Source organism: Arvicola amphibius, chromosome 14, assembly GCF_903992535.2.
Source record: "Arvicola amphibius chromosome 14, mArvAmp1.2, whole genome shotgun sequence".
Taxonomy (NCBI): Eukaryota; Metazoa; Chordata; class Mammalia; order Rodentia; family Cricetidae; genus Arvicola; species Arvicola amphibius.
The window spans coordinates 8882319-8903420 of record NC_052060.1 but is presented as its reverse complement, the minus strand read 5'-3'; the positions used below and the strand labels follow the sequence as shown (position 1 = coordinate 8903420).

At 47.6% G+C, this 21102-nt stretch overlaps 1 protein-coding gene across 3 annotated transcripts in view; it reads right to left on the bottom strand.

The window, feature by feature from the left end:
* Acp6 (acid phosphatase 6, lysophosphatidic) overlaps positions 1–21102 on the bottom strand; it is a 30154-nt gene that overhangs the window by 7674 nt on the left and 1378 nt on the right. For 2 of the 3 annotated variants that reach the window (XM_038311004.2, XM_038311003.2), the window contains exons 2-10: positions 16222–16350; positions 15978–16108; positions 15597–15673; positions 12539–12626; positions 12023–12155; positions 9972–10072; positions 7429–7524; positions 5940–6105; positions 5302–5457 (exon numbers count right to left, since the gene is read on the bottom strand). In XM_038311004.2, coding sequence (XP_038166932.1) covers positions 5320–5457; positions 5940–6105; positions 7429–7524; positions 9972–10072; positions 12023–12155; positions 12539–12626; positions 15597–15673; positions 15978–16108; positions 16222–16350 — 1059 coding nt within the window. In that variant the 3' untranslated portion in view covers positions 5302–5319. Of the gene's footprint in view, positions 1–5264; positions 5458–5939; positions 6106–7428; positions 7525–9971; positions 10073–12022; positions 12156–12538; positions 12627–15596; positions 15674–15977; positions 16109–16221; positions 16351–21102 lie in introns of those variants that run through there. The other variant, XM_038311002.2, reaches the window with a different exon arrangement.

Genomic DNA, 21102 nt, shown 5'->3' with positions numbered 1-21102 from the left:
GAGGGATAGGGAGCTTCAGAGCTGACGGCTGATTGTGGGTTCTGGGAATTCTCCGACCAACGAAATATCTTTAATATCTAAATTGAGTACTACTAAGTAGAAAGAAGCGAGACTCATTGAGCAGTTGATACTGAAAATTACAGAACTACCTGCAGTAAGCGCAGGAGAGTAGAAAAAGGTCCCCAAACTAAGTTCAGGACCCTTCAACACTCAGAGGTCAGGGAAGGGGAGAATTCCGCAAAAACAGACAAGCGGAGAAAGTGGAGGAAGCAAGAGAGCGCCCTAGAAGCCAGAAAACTCGAGGCATGCTGACGAGCCCAGGGAAACACGACTGAAAATTGGCTATTGGACTTGCCGGAGAGGTCCCTGACGGTTTTGACAAGGGCAGTCTCCACGGAGCTTGGGGGTGAATACCTAGTAAAAAGAATCAGAAATGGACACTATTTTGAACAGCCTTGCTAGAAAGAAAAATGCCATAGCCGAATGATGGGGAGAAATTTGAGGACCGGAGATTTTTATAGCCTATTTGTATGCTAATGGGAACATGTGGTGGGGAAGAAAAAAATCCCCAAACACTGACAAGGCAGAAAGGCAAAGCTGGAAGGCTGGCCTGGGGAGGGACGAGGAGGGTTCTAGTAACAGGGAGGAGGGAGAGACAAGGGGTTGCAATGCAGAGGTGTGGACATTTTCTTTTTTTTTTCTTTTTTTGTTATTGCTGTTTCGCTGCATAGTGAAATAAGGTTTGCAGCGAGCAGCGGAGTGAGGATGGGCAGGAGGACAAGGAAGACGAGATGGAGAAATGTAAGCAGATTCCACAAACAGGCTGGTAGCACGGAAGAACCTTACTGACAACACAGGATGACGTGTGCTTTCTGCTTAGCGACTGGAGGGAGGGTGTTAGTGCCTTGCCTTCCATCAAGGGCCGGGTGGGAGGGAGGCGCGGCAGGGAGCACAGAGGCTTTCCTGTCTGGGAAGTTGGTGGTTTGAGATCATCACGTTTGGAATGAATTCTGGGAAGGAACAGGATGCTGACGAGGAAAAAGGACCAGCAACAGCAGCAGACACGGACACCCAGTGAAAGGTGATGCTCTTCCCACTTGACCATGTCCTTATCTTTTAGTGTATAGTCATTGTATTATAGTAATAGTTTTCATTGATATTTTCATCCAATCATTCCATATGGTTGTCTCTAATTATCCTTTTCCCTTTTCTTTTCCTATACAGTTCTTTTCTTTCACGTCATTACCTTCAGATCTCTATTAACATGTAATGTGTGTGTATATATATATATATACACATAAATGTAGTATGTATACATATAGATAGATATTGCACACACACACACGACCCACATGTGAGAAAACATTTCTCTTTCTCACTCTGGCTTATATAGTTTAATACAATGATCTACAGTTTGATCCATTTTCCTGCAAACAATGCCACTCCGTTCTTTAGATGGCGGAATAAAACCAGGCTGTGTATGCAGGCCACATTGTCCTTATCCCTTCCTCCGATGATGGATCTAGTCCGGCTCCGTATCTTAGCCAATGAGAACAGGGCCACCGAGAACATGGGTGCACAGGTATCTCCGGGGTCCGCTTCAGGACTACACCCCACAGTATAACTGCATTCCGGGGCAGCTCTCATTTCCGTTTTTAGAAGAACGTCTTTGGGATTTCCGCACAGGCTACCCTAGCTTATGTCCCCCACAGCAGTACATATGGTTCCTTCCCCACACATTGTTGGTGGCTTATCTAATGACAGCTTTTCTGACGGGGATGAGATGAAGTCTCAAGGTGGTTTTCACCTTTGTATGAGGGTCATAATTGTTGAACGAACACTTTTTTCCCCATAGACTTCAGGGCACAGCTTTTACTGTTCATGCGCATGCCCACTTATTGGTTGAACTGTTCATAGTTACCTTTCTATCGCTGTGATAAGACTATGTCCAAGGCAACTTATAAAAGGAAGCACTTAGTTGGGTTTATGATTTCACAATGGTGGAGCAAAGATCTATCCACAGAAATAGCCGAGAGCTCACATCTTAAGCTGCAAGTAGGAGGGGGGTGGGAAGTGGGAACATGGCTGGAAAGGGTGGGAGTCTTTTGAAACCTCAAAGCCCATCCCCAGTGACACACCTCCTTCAACAAGGCCATACCTCCTAATCCTTTCCAAAGAGTTCCACCAAACTGCGGACCAAATATCCAAACATGAGCCTATGGGGGCCATTCTCATTTAAACCACCACAGAGTATTGTTAGGTGTGTGTTGCAAGGCATTTAATTTCCTTTGGGTTCTTTACATAGACTAGGTGCTGAGGTTCTGTCAGACTGGCGATGATTTTCTCCCATTTTGCTGATGGCCTCTTATTGCCTCCTCTGCTGTATGGAGGCTTTTAAATCCCATGCAATTCCCTTGGCCAATTTAAACTTGTTGAGAGTTCTTTTCAGGAAATCCCCACTTGAGTCTCTATTTTCCTGTTTTTCTCTCACTAACAGATCGGGAGTTTCAGGCCTCCAACGCCACTGCTCTGTTTTGAATTGATTTTTGTACAAGGTGATAGATAAGGATCTAGTGTTGGAGGAGGACTTGCTTGTTCATCCTGGCCGCCAGGCTAGCTTAGCCCTGAAATAACCACACAGAACCTGTATTAATTAAATCACTGCTGGGCCCATGAGCTCTAGTTTCTTATTGGCTAACTCTCACATCTTAATTTAACCCATTTCTACTAATCTGTATATTACCACGAGATCGTGGCCTCCCACTAAAGTTCCAGCATGTCTGACTCTGGCGGTGGCTCCATGGCATTCCTCTGATTTCTTCCTCCCAGAATTCAGTTGTCTTCCCTGCCTACCTAAGTTCTGCCCTATCGGCAGGCCAAGGGAGTTTCTTTATTCATTAACCAAGAAAAGCAACACACACAGATAAGGACCTCCCACACCAGATCTAGTTTCATCCTTTTACCTGTGAACATCCAGTGTTTCCAGCACTAGTTTTTGAAGTTTGTCTTTCCTGCAGTGTGAGATATCATGGGACCTTTAGCACTGCTTTTTGCTTAGTATTGCTTTGGCTACTTGGCATCTTTTGTGCTTCTACATCAGTTTTAGGGCTGTCTTTTCTGGTTCTGTTAAGATCGTCACTGGAGGGCTGGAGAGATGGCTCAGAGGTTAAGAGCATTGCCTGCTCTTCCAAAGGTCCTGAGTTCAATTCCCAGCAACCACATGGTGGCTCACAACCATCTGTAATGAGGTCTGGTGCCCTCTTCTGGCCTGCAGGCATACACACAGACAGAATACTGTATACATAATAAATAAATATTAAAAAGAAGATTGTCACTGGAATTCTGTGGCATTTGCAGCGAAGTGATTTTGGTAGTATGTCCATTTTCACAATAATACTGTAGATTTGTGAACGTGAGAAACCGTTCACCTACTGTCTTTGGTTTCTTCAGCATTTTAAGGTTTTCATTGTAGAGATCTGCTCTATTTTGCTCTCTGTGGCTGTGATAAACCAAGACGAAAGCGACTTGGGATGGAAAGGGCATACATCACCTTATACTTCTAGATAACAATCCATCACTGAGGGACACAGGCAGGGAGGATGCTTCTTACTGGCTTGCTCCTTCTGGCTATTGCCCCACCAGGTTTCTTATACAACCAGGACCCTTTGTCTTGGGGTGGCACTACCCACAGTAGTCTGGGCCCTCCTAAACTAACTGGCAACAAGACAATTCCTCACAAACCTGTAACAGAGACTCCCTTTCCCAGGTACTTAGTTCTACCAAAGTTACAATAAAAGCTAACCAGGACAAGGTTTACATTTCTTTGATTAGTTTTCTCTCTCTCTTTTTTTTTTTTTTTTTTTTTTTGGTTTTTCGAGACAGGGTTTCTCTGCAGCTTTTTTAGAGCCTGTCCTGGAACTAGCTCTTGTAGACCAGGCTGGCCTCGAACTCACAGAGATCCGCCTGCCTCTGCCTCCCGAGTGCTGGGATTATAGTTTTCTCTTAAAGTAATTTTTATTTTTGAGGCTATGGTGATCGAGACTATTTTTCTGATTTCCTGTTATTGTTCTATAAAAAGGTTACTGCTGTCTGTATATTGACTTTGTATCCTACTTTGCTAAGTGTTTTCTGGTGAGTCACTGGGTTTGCTAAGTGCAGGACCATGTTGTCTGCATACAGGACAATCTGGCTTCTTTCTTTCCTACTTGTGTGCCTTTTGAAAAAAAACTCTGTACCTTATGGCTCTAGCTTAGGCTTCAGGCACCACACTGAGTAAATAGAGCGGACACATTTGTCTTATTTCTGACTTTTCAGAGTCTCCTCATTTACTGTGTTAGCTATAGATCTGTCATATGCAGTCTTTATTACTCTGAGGTATGTTTCTTCTAGTCCCAGTTTCTTCGAGGCCTTAATCATGAAGGAATGGCAGACTTCGCCTGAAGGCTTTTCAGTATCTGAGATGATGGCGTGATTTCTGCCCTTAGGTCTATTTACGTTCTGTATTATATTTATTGATGAATGTTGAATTTGACTCTGCTATTCCCATGCTTATTTAGACTAAGACAGAATTTCCCGAGAAGGATCTTGGCTTGTCTGTGTAGCCCCTACCAGGAGGAGCAAGTCTGTTTCTATGTTTAGAACATGCACATAATACATTGTCGCAACTTAAGAAACACTGCACTAGGGCTGGAGAGATGGCTCAGATGTTAGGAGCACTGGCTGCTCTTCCAGAGGTCCTGAGTTCAATTCTCAGCAACCACATGGTGGCTCACAACCATCTAGAATGAGATCTGGTGCCTTCTTCTGGTGTGCAGGTGTACGTACAGACAAAACACTGTATACATAATAAATCTTAAAACAAAAGAATACTGCACTATAAACCATCGATTTACTGATGTTTGTCTCCCACTGAATTGCAACAACTTAAAGGCAGAAGCAGCCACCTTTCTGATAACCACAATTAGAGCCCGAGTAAAGCTGACTGAAGAAAAGAGCTTCAAGTCCCAAAGCTCACAGTTCCCTTAGAAATCATGGCATGCGGGTGGAGAGATGGCTTAGCAGTTCAGAGCACTGGCTATTCTTCCAGAAGATCACATGGCAGTTCACAACCACCTCTAACACAGGTTCCAGGAGATCCAACACTTTCTAGCTTCCATGGGGCACCAGGCACAGGTGGTTTCAGACTTACACACAGGCAAAACATTCGTACACATAAAATAAGAAATTGTGTCACAAAGTAGAAAAATCCCTTTTGATCAACATGATACTCTTTTCTATGAAGACACTTTATTTAAAAGTCACCTTGTCTGTGTAAACACGTCACTCTCCGAGTTCCACTGTTCGTGCTTGGGAGCAGAGGGTGTGGTATTTTTCTGGGCTTACAGCATAAGCTGACATGGCATTCAAGAACTTGTCCAGTGGGCAGAGCTTGTCAGGGCAGCCTCTTGGCACTTGCTCCTGTGGAAGGAACAGAACTCAGCAGGTCCTGGAGAGCCTAGCTGAGCTCTGGCCCTGAGCTGGAAGAGCTAGCAGTCCCATCCCCCGAGAGTACTCAGCTTCTCCGGGACATCAACAGTGATGGGTTAGCCAGGACACCAAGATACTGGCCATGAAGACACTCAGTGGCTTCCTAAAATAAGCCTCACAGATAGGATGTACCTGGCATCACAGTGTGCCTGGCAGACATACGCAGGAAGGCTGGAGAGTAGCCTTGTTCCTGGAAGGAGTCTGTTACATGGCTGAGATGTGGCCATGCTGTACCCTGTAATCACAGGGCAACTACTGCCCTAGGCTCTATGGGATTCAGACGGCTGAGGCTACCACTTGGGACACCACTGGGCCTGAGACACAAGACACTAATCCAGGCGGGGGGTGGGGGGAAGACATGGAAGGACGGGGTCGGGCTTAGCCACCATCCATCCTCACCTTAGGGATCTTACCTCCCCACGGTAATAGAGCTGCACAAACCACTCCTTAGATTTCTGATGCTGGTAGAGTTCCACGGTCAGGTCAACAGCAAACGGAGGCCATTTGTGGTCAAAAATCCCCAAGGCCATTAGGATAGGCATGAGGGTGACGTCATGTGTGGCATACAGGTACATCTTTCTGCAAGAAGGAAACAGTTAAGCGGTTCTCCACAATTGCTTGCTTCAAGATCAGGAGGCCAGGACGTTGCCTGTCTCCTCTGAATGAGAAACAGCAGCTGCCTCAGAAACAAGGGGCAACTTAGCAGTCGGCTGAGCTGGTTTAAAAATCCCTCTGAAGCAGGTGGGGAGGACCCTACTCCTACTCCCTTGTCTCCTGGAGGACACCTCCTCCCCACCCACTCTGGAAGTTTCAAAGGAGAAACAACACCTGAGGCTCGGGTCCTACCTCTCTTCTTCCTCTGGGCCCAGCCACGCATGACTGACGCTCTTCTACCCTTGGCTACATGCGTGTAGTGGGGCGACCCCTGCTCCTTGCAGGTTTGGAAATTGCAATTAATTTCAAAAAACTACTAATACATCTTCAATACATTTTCCAAGGAGTTTCAGTTAGTCATACAAAAAGCCATCCTTTAGGGCGTCTGCTCGATGCTAGCATTTCTCTCTTCAGGACAACCAAGGATGTTACTGGCTCTCAGTAGGAGACTGGCACCAGATCCTTCCTCAGGTACAAGGTAGAGAATGGCAGGGCAGCAATAGCATGCTAGATGCAGTGCCGCTGCAGGTGTGTGGTGGACAGAAAAAGACGCGGTGCTGTTAGAAACCCTGCTCCAAGTTCCAGGCCTGTTCGCCCCTGAACTCAGCTCCCTGCACCTTTCACAGGCGCGGCAGGCGCTCGGCCCTGTAATCTCCACCCCACCCATCTCTTCACACCCTAGCAGTACTTCAGCATTAAGGGGCATCTAATGACAATGCAGGCTCTGCCTTGGCAGGACAGAGAAGGGCCCGAGACTCCATCTCCAGGTTATGACACTATCGGCAGACCACAATTTGCTGAGCAAGTGCCCAGGACACATGACATTCCAAATCGGGGATCCTAGGCTCTGGGAAACTGGGGACGGAAGCCCATGAGCTGCTTCCAATATTTTCAAATGTACAGTGATCCTACCCTCCGTACACCGAATAAGGGACTTGAACTAGGTCATCGTTGTTTTGGACTATTAAACTACAAACCAGTGCGATATTCATGTATCCAGTTAACCGGGATGATATTAATTTTTAAAAAAGAAAAGAAAAAATAACTTTGAGACATTAAACTAAAAACATACAAGGAGAGCTACAGCAGGAAGAAAAGTAAAAATGTTGTGACCTGCTTGAGGACCCTGGTGAGCATTCACCTGCAGCCACTGGCAGCTTGGCTCTTGACCCATACTCCCCGAGTCCCTCCCTGCAGCCAGAGGCCCCTGCAGCTCAGCATGGCATAAGTGTTCACTGTGCTGGGTACCTGGTCTTGCTGGGTGGGGTCGTGGGGTCCACAGCTCTAAGCAAGTTCCCCTCCAGGATGTGTAGGAACGGGCCCACTGCCATCTGGATACTTTCCCTGTGAGATAGGAATAACATTCAGGCACCCAGCAGGCACTCTGCACCCAGGAGAGGCATCAGCTCCGCCTCTGGGGACCTCAGCAGCACAGTCGGATGACGCAGAGAAAACAATGAGTAAAGGCTGGGACCACGGCAAGGGCAGGGGAGAAGAGCTTCTCATCAACTTAGAGACTTCCAACAATAACAACGTCAGGTGTCTTCTGACTTCCACAAGTGTGCACAGCGTACCCGTGCACGTGCGCATAGACAATAAATCAAGGTGGAAAAAAGAAGTACGCTTTGAGGAACAAAAGAGCAAAGTTGGGAAGGGCGGAGGTAACAAGCCTCAGAAACCCTGAAAGGCCCCTGGAAAAGCACCTGCTGACCGTTCCTGCATGCACTCTACCCTCTGAAGCTGAAGCGTAGTGAAGTAGGGACTCTTCTTCTAACTTTGTGAGCTCGGAGCTACGCCCTGCCACTTTCATTCTGGGTCATCCCGTGACCATCAGTGACTGCCACGCAACACATATCCTCTTGCAGTATCGAGCAAAGCAAAGCAAGGCTGACAAGGGACAAAAGAATTATTTGTGAGTGCGCCTCGCACTTATTATATGGTGGGGGTGTCCAAAAACTAAACCAAAACCTGCCGCTCGGAGGAGCCCCGGTACTCAAGCGCACAGAAGAGAAGGATACCAACATGAATGGCGTAGATCTAGTTTAGAAATTACGGCTGCCTCTGTAAATAGAAGGAATGCGGCATGCACCTGCCAGGTACACAGGCCAGACCCAGACTGCACTGCAACGGCGTACCGCTTGTTCTCGAAGAAAACATCAGTTTTATGCAACTGATCGAAATGGAAAGAGCGACGGGTCAGAGGAAAGCATGCCGTGCTGTGGCCAAATTACGAGCCGCCCGCCTGTTCTCATAAAGTTTTACTAGAACACAGCCATGCCCTTTTGTGTGCATATTACCCATAGCTGCTTCATGATGCATAAAGATGAAGCTGCAATAAACCAGGCACGGCCCACGGAGCCTGGGGTATTCGCCATGTATGTTTACACGTGGACTGGCAGGAGGGCAGTGAGCGGCAGTTTAGGTCTGGCGGGGCCACTTCACGAACAAAACCTGGAAGCTGTTGAGTCCCAGGGAGTGGCAGCTGAGTAGCTTGGCTGGAGAACTTTGGGAAGCCCAAGGCTGCTGCACAGATGGGCATGCTGACTCCAAGCCAACGGGACCAGCAGCTCTTTTCTCATGCAGCAGTCACTGCAAATTCTTTCTTTCTTTCTTTCTTTCTTTCTTTCTTTCTTTCTTTCTTTCTTTCTTTCTTTCTTTCTTTCTTTCTTTCTTTCTTTCTTATGTATACAATATTCTGTCTGTGTGGTGTCTGGCAGATGGTTGTGAGCCACCATGTGGTTGCTGGGAATTGAACTCAGGACCTTTGGAAGAACAGGCAATGCTCTTAACCTCTGAGCCATCTCTCCAGCCCCCACTGCAAATTCTTGAACAGTTAACTGTTCCCCTCCCCCAGAACAGCCCCAGATTATCCATTCCGTTAAATGCTTCCAAGTCACCTATTCTTAGTGCACACTGAATGCTCTTAATCAGAAGAAAAAGGAAAAAAGAAAAAGAAAAAAAAAGCAGTGGGCATTCCAGAACAGAATCTCAAGTTCCAACAAGACACAGCAGCAAACGGGTCAGAGGATCTGGGACCAAGTCCTAGCTGTGCCACCTGCCAAAGGAGCCCATAACAACAATAACCAGCTCTCTCAGTCTAGCTCTTCCTTCCTCTCAAGTTAGGGACCAAGCAGGGCTTTGTGGATTCTGTCTAGTCCCTTCACCTGTGAAAGCAGCAAGAATAAGCAACACCTCCCACCTGGCGAGAACAGGGAACATCTGTTAACTGAGCTGTGATCAACAGACTGTAGCACAATGATCCCACCTTCCACTCGCTCCACTCGGTCTTTTGAAATGTGAAGCAAAGGGAAGAGTACAAGACTCAGAAGTGGAGGTCCAGGTCAGTAGCCCCAGCTCAGAAGTGAGAGCAGAGGCCTGGGGTAGGCTAGCCCATAAGTAGAGGTCCGGGTCAGTAGCCCCAGCTCAGAAGTGAGCAGAGGCCTGGGGTAGGCTAGTCCAGAAGTGAGAGCAGAGGCCTGGGGTAGGCTAGACCATAAGTAGAGGTCCGGGTCAGTAGCCCCAGCTCAGAAGTGAGCAGAGGCCTGGGGTAGGCTAGCCCAGAAGTGAGAGCAGAGGCCTGGGGTAGACTAGCCCATAAGTGAGAGCAGAGGCCTGGGGTAGGCTAGCCCATAAGTGGAGGTCCAGGTCACTCGCCCGGGCTCAGAAGTGAAAGCAAAGGCCTCTTTCCACGCTGATGCCAGCTGGCAGGTGTGAAGTGGCCTGATGACTACACTCCCCTCCCCCACTGACCAAGAATGACTTAAGGAGAGCCCTCACCTGTGGCCTCTCACCTGTCTTCCTGCTGCAGCACGTACAAGGCTGTTTCCACAGCTCTCTGCTCAATCATCTGGGCAAACCTCTTCAGCGCCGGGCAGCTGCAGAGGCTGTGCACCTGTAAGGGTCCCCAGCTGTGTCACGGGAAAACACTCCCTTGCCTACAAAGGGTACAGCCATGTCTCCAAGACCCTTACACCTTTGTATTAATTAAGATCTATAAGGCATAGATTTTTTTTAAAAGATTTATTTATTTTTATTTTATGTGCATTGGTGTTTTGCCTACATGTAGGTCTGTGTGAAGATGCAGATGCCCTGGAACTGGAGTTACAGACAGCTGTGGAATGCCATTGGGAATTGAACCCGAGTCTTCTGGAAAAGCAGCCAGTGCTCTTAACCACTGAGCCATCTATCTCTCCAGCCCCATATAGGCACAGGATTGTAAAGATAGCTTCACATCCCATGATGGCTCCCATGCACTCCAAGTTTGAAAACTAACAATTTTTAACTTTTAAAAAAAAGAAAATAAAGTATAAGTCAAGGAATTAAAACATTTCATTTGGTTGTTATTTCCCTAAAATGATTTTAGAAACTGTATGCCGTATAAATGCTTTTTATGAACCCTTGCCATATAACCTTAAACTCACTACACATAAGCACCAGGCACACGGATGCCTTGGAGGCATCGTTAATGTTGTAAGACAAGGAAAAAGACCCTGCATTGCCTTTGGGCATCCGGTCTTTCAATCCACAGAAGGGTTCCCATTGTGTGATGCTATTATTGCATGATAATATATATTTCAATGATTTTTAATAATATGTACATATTACATAAAATGTTATATGCATTCATAAAACGTAATACGCACAATATATTTCTAGTCCATAAAAAGATTCTATGGCTAAATCAATTTGAGGAAAACAGACTAGCGGACTAACCAGATTACTTTACAGACATCTCAAAATTGTACATTGACTGATAATATGTGTGTGTGCGTGCATGTAAGTGTGTGTGAGTGCTGGGGTGGAGGGATGCACTGCTACACTGAGCACGCGAAAGTTCGAGAACAGCTTGTGAGCATCTGCTCTGTGGTTTCTGGGAACCAAATACAGGTTGTCTGGCTTGGAGGTGAGCATCTTTACCCACTGAGCCATGTCACCAGCCCAAGACTCAAACATAAATATATTAATACACATACACACATATATTCTAGGCAGGATTGCACTATGTAGACCAGGCTAGCGTTCCACTTTTGATCCTCCTGCCTCAGCATCTTAAATGCTGGGATTATAAGGATATAATGTAGAAATGTGGACCACGCCAACTTAGATTTTTAAAATATGCTGATACTCATACAGGCCCTTTCAAAAGTGACACAATAAAGATGGATCCCAAAAGTTTTGGACCCTAAGGAACGCTAAATGTAAAATTGTCACGTAGAACCTGGCGGGTGGCACACACCTGTAACCCCAGCACTCAGAGAGGAAGAGCTGGAGGCAATTCTTAGATACCGCATAGTTAGACACTGTTTCAAAGGAAGCAAAGCTTGGGTTGGGAAGACAGATCACTAAGGTGGTTGCCATGCAAGCTTGAGGACCCGAGTTTGAGCCCCTGAACCGGCTGTGATGACACAAGCTAACAATTCCAGTCCTGGGGGGTAGAAAGACAGGAGGATCCCTGGGGTTTCCCAGGCAGCCTGGCATACCTGACAAGCTCTAGATCAGTTAGAGACTATCTCAAAAACCAAGGTGTATGTGCGTTGCAGAAGGACATGAGGTTGTCCTCTGGCTTCCACAGAGGTGAGTATATACACATAGAAAAATGGTATGTATATTCTTTACTATACTCTTTACTTAGCCAACCGGATGCCCACTCTCCCAAAGTCTGGACCCTGGGTGAGGACTGTTCTGGTCCCTCCTTGGGTGTCTTGGGCCCTTCGATCCCCACATCCATCCCACATGCAGATCCTATTACAGCAGCCTGTAGATGGGAGGGCTCCCAGGAAGCTCTAAGTCAGCCCATGCCCACGGCTCCCAGCCCAGGACCCAGGGGAAACAGCTATCCCACCTGCTCAGCAGCCACATTGTCCAGGAGAAGAAAGAAGTCCACTCTGTCACCACTGCTGATGCCCAAACCCGCCTTCACCTTTTCCAAATCCTCGGAGATCCCTGGCTGCAAGATGGCAGTCTTCTTCCGGCTTCTGCCAAAACCCACAAGCTCTTGTATTACTACTGTACAGAGATTAGTAATTTATAAAATGTACTTTGTTCAGCGTTCACGATCTCATGTAATCCTTACAACAACCTGGTATGGCTAGCAGTATTACTCCCATTTTACAGACAAGACAATTAGGGCTCTAAGAAGTTAAATGACTTGTAAACGTAAGTCAGCAAGAATTAGAGCTAGAATAAAAGACTAAATTTTCCAAATCCTCTTCTTTTGTTTCTACCTATTTTACTAAAATCCATGCATAACTCAGATCTGTGTGGGAACCCCATTCTTTCTACTCTGGAATAGTTTCAGTATACCCCAGAAATGCCTGAGCACTGGCAGATGCTAGCAAGAACAAGAAAAGCCTGTTACCTGGTCTTCTCTCTCAGGCCCCAGCAGTTCTGATAGTTGGGGTACAGGACTTCGGAGCTCGCCTCATCGGTGTGGATGACGACAGATCCTGGAAGGAGGAAGGAAACACCAGTGGTAGGGGGCCTCGGCTCCCTCTTCCAGGACCGCTTCTGCCTTCCCCAGCTCTTTTGTCTACAGAGCTGATCTAAGTGGTCATTCTTAGGTGCAGTTCCTGTGCTGATTCTGCCCACAGTTCTCCTCCAAGCCCTGGATAAAGGAGCAGCTTTGTTCTGTTTAGCATACACTCTCCCACTGGGCCACAGACCTGGATCAGACCAAAGCTTCCAACTCATTCCCAAGACTGCCTGTCCCAGACACAACCAGGACCAGCATGTGGGCATTCCAATACAGAACGACTGGCTTGACTTAATCAGAATTGGGTTATTTTTCTGTTTCCCGCAATTCACTCCCATAGGCCAACAGGGTAACTTATCACAAGGCTATTATCCGCTCAGCTCAGAACCCATAGGGAATCAAAGCGGAGGGACTCTTGGATTTTCAAAGCAACAGAACACCCTTCACCACCCCCCACCTACTCATTACCACACAGCATAAAAAGAAACGTGTTAGCGTCCACAGCGTGGGGGCTCAAAGCAAAGCCCATGTACGTGTTGTGTTCTAGCATCCTTATTTCTTGTAGTCCCTGGGACCCCTCTGCAGGATTCTGGGGGCTTATAGAAAGGAAGAGGTAAGGATGGGCATGGTGGTACAAAACTGTCACCCTAATACTTAGGGAGTAAAGGCAGAAGGACCAGCTACTCAAGACAAGCCTCCACTACATACTGAGTTTGAGGTCAGTCTGAGCTCCATGAGACTATCACACAGGCACATGCACACACAAACACACACAAAGGCACTAGCCACCAAACCTGACCCCCTGAGTTCAGTCCTCCTAACCCACATCACGGAAGAAGAAAGGACCGTGTGCACATTATCATCTGTTTCCACGCATGCACGAAACACAGAAACACACAGAAGTAAATTTAAAAACAAAGATCAGACAAAATTATCAAAGACCCTTCTCTAGGCGTCCCAGATGTTGCACATCCTCAAAGACGCAGCTGATGAAGGGGACAAACCTGGACAGCTGGGCTTTAACCCCACCTACACCATCTGCAGATCCGGGCGCTTGGGCAAGCTACTCAGCCTCTCTCTCTGCATCACTTCCGTATCTGTAAAAGGAGCTGATGGTGTCTGCCCCACGATATGTGCCAAGTTCTTAGGACAATGTTTTATGTGTCAGGACAATACCCATGATGGAAACCTCTAGTATAACCACGAACCCACGTCCGTCTGCAGTCTGCTCCTGACGGCAAGATATCAGGACGTAGCTAATGGGAAGTAAGGCACACCTGAGCAGACAATCTACATTTCACGACTGACAGACAAGTGGGCAGATGGACGATCTCCGGCTTCCTGTACGGCCGGCTGCCCTCTAGCCCTCTAGCTCCCACCCAGCTGTCTTGGGCACCCCAGGGCTTCCCTCCTAAAGCCATTCTGCAGTTGCACTGTCCCGTGAGTGGCAGCGGCTTCTGCCGGTCTTGGTACTGAGAAAGACACAGATTATTTCCAAAGGAAGTCCCACTGGGCTTCCAGGCATTCGGGGAGTCACTATCCCGAGGTAGCTGTTTCCCTCCCTGCTAGAACCTGGGGCATCCTCAGTCTGCAACCTGCCTGCAGAGAAAAAGGGGCCACAGGTGACTCAGAAGCCTCCTCCTGAGTCACACTGACTGTTTCTGGGAAGGGGACATTTGCCTTTTTGAAGGTGAGCAAGGGAGGAACTTTCGGAAGGCCAGACCTTGTGGATCATTTCCAAGCCTGAGGGTTCCCACAAAGGAGCAGCCTGCCCTGTTTGCCTGGCTTTCTAGACATACAGTGTGTGAGGCGGCTGGCTTCAGCCAGGTGAGTAGCAACCCCCAAACCAGTAGATGGGTAAGGTCCAACCTCTTCTGGCCTGACGGTCCTACTGTCCTTCAAAGTTTGACGGAAACTTTATTTCCATTCAAGATACTTCTAGAAGCAAAAGAACAACAGTTTTTGCTACGTAGCAGCGATTAGTACCCTAATACCTGTTAGAGTGTACCAGTTAGGAGATGATTATCTGAAATTCAAAGGAGTGCTTCCATGTGGACTTCAAACAATTACAAAAGACAAAAGCCTGCCTCATTCGGTGGCCCAAGGCCCTGTTAGGGTCTGAATCTGCAGCTGTGGTTTGAAGCACAGGATCCTGTGATTCTGAGCACTTGTTCCCTAGAGGAGAGGTGAGGTGTGGGGCCGGCTGTGGTCAGATGCCTGGAGGCAGGCCTCTGCAGGCTCCACCTGCCTCTGGCTCAGCATGTGTCCTGGCCTGTCCCAATGTGCACACTCACCGCCTCACACTGCTGTCCTGCCTCTACCGGCACACCTTCCTGCCACGGCAGCCTCCCCTCTCTCTGACAGCGCAAGAGAGGAGATCTGGCCACATCCATGTGACAGTGGCTAACATATGTCTCATGTGGGATCCAGAAAGGAAGGAAGAAACGCACCCCTCACAGATAGAAAGCTTTGGAATTGATGACTGCAATCATTCGCCGATTAAATGTGTTAAGACTCAAACTCAACAACTTTCTCAACGAAGAAAGGCTTCCTAGAACACGGCGGATACAACCTACATTGGGCTGGGGGTTATCATTAAGATCAGAGCCATGCCAGCACTCCTTAATTGCAGGTAGGGGTGGTCCTTTCCTTCTTTCTCAGTAGTGCCTCACTGCTGCCCACAAGCCTCGATAGAATTACCTCTGCAGCTTACATGGAAGCCCAAAGAGTCAGGAGGCAGAGGTGAACCCAATTCCTCCTCACTGCGGAGGTCAGGCTGGCAAGGGCAACTAAAGGATGGGTGGTGAAGGACCTCTCGCAACATGAACAACCGGAAGTCAGGTGCGCGGGGGATCGAGAGAAAAGACGCAGAGGAAGGGAAAGAGCGTTTGAGACGAGAAGAGTTCCTCTGGCACAGGGGTGACTTTTAGACCCAAATACGAACCTTTCTGATGTTGGAAAAGCCCAGCCAGTAAACACCGAGTAGACTCCAGGTTCCGGAACATGTTGGTGGAGCGGACACTGGGGGAGGGAAATGAACATGCAGAGGTAGAGATGTTCACATGGGAACGCAGAACAGCTGGGGACGGAGCAGGTGTAAACCTCTGAGAACCACACACGGGACACCATGGGATGGAAGCCTTTCCTCCCTACAGCCTGGCTGCTCCCCGGGCCCTGACTGTGATCTTCAGTGATACTTGTTCACAGCCTATGACATAAGGGTAAATTTGTCCCCCAAACCACCGTGGAGGAGAGCAGGGGTCGGGGACAGCTTATGGATGCTAGAGACATTAAGTGCATATCTATCTTCTTATCTAGGACTCACAAGACCTCTTGTGGGTTGAAGACGGGAGAAAGGAAGGGGACATCTTCCACATAGGTCTTTCTCAGCCTCTCTCCCAGGGCAAACATCTGCTGCATGCCCACCTTGGTCAGCTGTCCGGCAAACACGCCACCCTAAAGTGGGGCACGGAGAAAGGGAAGATTGGACAGATAAAGGCTCAGCTCAACCCAGAGAAAGTCCCCGCGGCTCTGCAGCGGGCTTCATGGAGCAGAAAGGCATCCCTTACCTTCAAGGTGGTCTTGTGATATTCAGAGTCATAAGGAGAATGAGGTTTCGGGCCACCAGCTAGATTGGTGACCGTGTAATCAAACCGTGTTTGAGGTGGGATCTCTAAAAGCTTGGGGTTCCATTCCACCTGGTGTGGCCATTAAAAAAAAAAAAAAAAGACACATAGTTACACGAAAGCTCTCGAAACTGTAGCCCTAAGCCCTGTGGCCTTGGGATGGCATGACTGGAGTCATCTGACACTAGGCCTGCAACCTCCCCTGGGAAAGCAAGGGAAGAAGCCTGCACCTCCAACTAAAGGAAGAAAGGACAACGGTTTATTATCCCCCGTGTCCTTAGCTCAGGTCTTCTCTGAGACACCCGGAGACTCAGAGCGCTGTCCCGCTAAGCCCATTCGACTGAAAGGGAGAAGCAGCCAGGCTGCTTCGCGTGCAGCCTCTCGGCGACTAAGTGAGGGAATGAATGAGTGGGTCCGCCGAGGAATGAATGAAACACGACCCCAGGGACTGCCATGGCAATCACGACTTCAGAGGAATCGAGTGTGCTCTCCATGCCCCACAGCCACACCTAGGACTCCCCGGAAAGCCCAGTGGTACTACTGCCTATTTCCGGTTCTCTTCTCTAGTTTTTGAAATAAGTGGCTGCCATCTACAGACACCTGTTTTTTTCTCCCTGTCTTCCTTCAGTCCTCATAACCTGGCTCCTGCCCGAACTGGGTCAGTTTTCAAAGTAACACAGGTCTCACACCTCGGCTGACCCATGCGACTGTTATCTCTGCGGAGTCAGCCGTGATGGTCTTCCAGTCTCCACTTTCCTGTTACCCTTCAATACAGTTCCTCATGTTGTAGCGACCACAACCACAAAATTATTTTCGTTGCTACTTCATAACTCTAAGTTTGCTACTGTTATGGACTGTAATGTAAATATCTGCGTTTTCTGATGGTCTCAGGCGACCCCTGTGAGACGACCCCCAGGTTGAGAACAGATGCTCTAGCCCATACTCCGGCTCTCCTTCCCAGCCTACTGATTCTCTCAATGTGAACCCAATTACGCACTCTAAAACTCAGACCTCTGACTCCCTCCTGCCCCAGTCCTTGAAGCAAACTCCCATCCACAGCACATAACCAAGAAGCTGTGGCCAGGGCCCTGTGCTTACACAAGTTTCTCTGGCTCTTTAAAAGCTTTCACCAAACTGCACCAGGCAAGTGCCTTTACTAGTCTGTCCCGTTCCACAGACAGCTTCTGGAGAAGAGAGACTGAGTCATCCATTGGGTTACTAGTCTGGATGCTATTATCAGCTCCCAGAGCCCACGCAAGACACCAAATGTCAGGTAACCTGGTCTGGCCTTTCCTGGGTTTTCAGAGAGGAAGCCAGCCATAAATGACAGCCATGACACAGCAGGGGCAGGTCTGTCTTCTAAGATGCCAAACACAGCTAGCTGCCACAGCTCAAAGGCCGGCGCAGCTCTTCGGGCTGCAGAGTCAAAGTCCCAAGAGGAATGACATTTGCCAGGGATGCAGAGATACAAACGCCTGGACTTGTAGGAGGTGAACCTCAGAACAGGAGATAAAAGCGGAAATTGCAGCTTTTCCAACAGAAGTAGGAGCAGGAGCCCAGAGCCCCAGCCACCCGGCACGCCAAAAGTAGTGAGACAGGCGCATGGCTCCACAGTGGTCCGAATGCCAGTGCTGCATGTCACAGTTACCACGGACACGGAAGAACTGGTTTTAACATGTCAGAGAGACCTAGAAGTTTGCATCTAAGGCAGCAGGAACAGAGGAAGTGGGCAGGCACAAGCTCTGATTGGGGGTGGGGCTGGGAGGTAAACAGGAAGAAAAGGAGGAATATGGCTTTGGTTTAGAGCTTGCGTGGCTACTGCAAACACCCTGTCTAAAACCAAGACAGAGCAGGAGGGCAGGAAAGCTGTGACCACATGGGGTCAGGTTAGGGTGAGTGACCCCCGTGTGCTCTGGGGACTCTCAGCAGTCACCAGGCATTCTTGCGGTGCACAGACACACACGAAGACAATCAGACAGACACATAAACTAAAAGAAAAAAAAATCTTAAGAAAATTAGATGATAGCGAAACCTAAAATATAATTTAAAACAACTAATTCGAAGTAAGCAGGGAAGACTGACAAGCAAGTGTAGGGACAGAAACGGACACGGCAGTACAGCTCCTGCGAGCCGCGTGTGCGTGGCAAAGAGCCGCATGCTGATTGTGGGGGGCTGCAGATTCCGGACTAAACTTTTAGAACACCGCAAGACAAGTTTAAAGATAAAAGCAAGACAACTGCTTGGGAGAAGTACACCACCCCTAAAGCTAACAGACATATTCCTCCCACGGGGTCTCATAAAGAGGACAGTGGGATGTGACAGACATCTTTCCAGCTGTCACAGCAGTGAGTTCTGTGGACGGTTTCTCTCTGCTCCCTCAACAACGCATAAACCTCCTGTCACAGCACACCTAGGGAAGGCAATTCCTCAGCGGGATGGACAGGACACAGCCCAGGGAAAAGAAAAAAGTACAGAAAAACACCAAAACCTTCCAGGTGACGATTTCAGGGAAAAGCAATGGGTTTTAAACATTGGGTATGCTCGAGGCATCACGAGGAATTTTTAAGTTGCTGACGTCTGAGCCTCATTCTGGGCCAATCACATCCGGATATTTATGGGGTGAGGTCTCCACTTCTCAGCGCTATTGAGCCCAGAAAAATTTAAAGCACCAGAGAAGAGATGCTCTTACAAAGCCTGGACACACTGCACCAATTAAATCTAGATCTGCAGGAAGACTCAGGCATGCATACTGCGTGTGTGTTTTGCCTGCTTGTGCATTTGAGCGCCACACGTGTGCCTTGTGCCCACAGATCCCAGAGTGCTGGAGCTGGACATACAATTTTGAACAGCCATGCAGGTGCTGGGAACTAAATCAGAGTCCTCTACCACAGCAGGAAGCACTCTTAACTTCCAGATCCCCCTCTCCAGCCCCCTGGGCACGAATACTACCCCAGCGGAATTCAATAACCCACCAGGGTTTAGAACCATCAACCCAGAGGAATGAATGAATTTGCACATAGTTCATAAACACTTCTCTCCACTGAGCTTTAGACAGGAGTTAAGCAACATAGCATACTTCCCGGGTCATCTATACTGTTAAAGACAGACAAGAACTTAGCGAGGAACTGGGGTGGGCTGCACTTATAACTTTTATGTTATAAAAGTTGGAAGTACCTCCCCATGGGGAGTTCCCTTGCCACTGCCTGGAGGAAGCCAGGGAAAAGTTGAAAGCAGAACCAAGAGTCAGAAGGTCAGAAATATGTTCAGCGAGTTCCATAATTTTATTTCCAAAGCGCAATCTTTTGGCAGGACAGAACAATTGTTCCCCAATCATTAAGAAAACAAGTCAGCACACTGTCTCCTCTTAAACAATGGCACTTTGTAAGGGCTTGTAGGAAAGCTGAAATGATGGTAAACCAGCAGAAATTAGAAAATGCAGCAAATGTAATCTTAGTTTTGTAACTGTTGCCATGTAGTCTGTTCTGGCAATCATAGCAGAATAAAATAAGGCTAGAAATATCAATAACCATGGATATTGAAAAGACTCAGGGAGAAGATATCCAGAATCAAGTCATAGGAGCTGACAACAATTACACACTGTCAGAGAGTTGGCTGCACCCCCAGCTTTTAGGCACAGACCCTTATCCAAGAAAACCAGGCATGTTTAACGCTTCTTCTACCTAGGGCTGGAGAGACAACTTAGTTACCAAGAGTGCTTGCTTTGAGGACTGTAGTCTGTTCTCAGCACCCATACCACGTGGCTCATAACCACCTATAGCTCCAGTTCCAGGAGATCTGGCTTCTTCTGGCTTCTCAGGCACCTGTGTGCACACATGTGTGCATATCCTTCCCCCTCCCATCAATTATGTTTAAAAAATTAAAGTATCAGCCTAAGTCTGCAGTGCATGAGTGAGAAGTTAAAGCAATAGTTCTCAAACTGCAAAGCAAGGCCGTGAAATTACATTCCACCTTTTGTAACTATATAAAGAAAAGACAATGAGCTGAGAACTGGTGGAGCACGCCTTTAATCCCAGTACTCGGGAGGCAGAAGCAGGCAGATCTCTGTGAGTTCAAGACCAGCCTGGTCTACAGAGTGAGTTCCAGGACAGCTAAGGCTGTTACACAGAGAAACCCTGTCTCGAAAAACAAAACAAAACAGGAAAGAAAAGAAAGATAATGAAGCTGGGATTCTTAGTAACTCCACCATGAAGGTGTAAGATTCCCATCACATAACTACTGGTATGTGCATACACACACACACACACACACACACACACACACCTGAAAGGATTTAAATCTTTGTTTTAAACAGTTCAAAATGAGGCTGAAGTAATGTAATGACTATCTTTCCAGCAATGAATTGAGTGGGATTGTTTCTTCCAGTTCCCTCAACATAGAATGGTAACATCTTGTCAAAGCATGTCAACGAAGCCATTCTATACTAGAATCCACCAGTGCCGGTTGATATAGATAGGTACTTGCACAGTCTGTATACACCGGGTCCAGATCTAGATAGACAAACTTTATTCTCTGCTGTCCCTGATAGTGGTATCTAAAACATCAATATCTTCCTAACACTCTATAATAAGAAGAAATAGAGAAGAATAGGGGTACAAAGAGATGGACCATGTGTGGATAAAATTATTTAATAAGAAAACTTTAGAGATCTAATTTTTAAGGCCCTACATGGAGGAGGTGGGGAATCAAAGAAGCAAAATGAAAACTGCAGTACCAGACAGAAAGTGGTGTAGCCATAAAATTAAGAGCCTGCTAAAATGTCTTTATGTGAAAAGTCACCAGTGACCCTCTTTAAAGACAGGATCT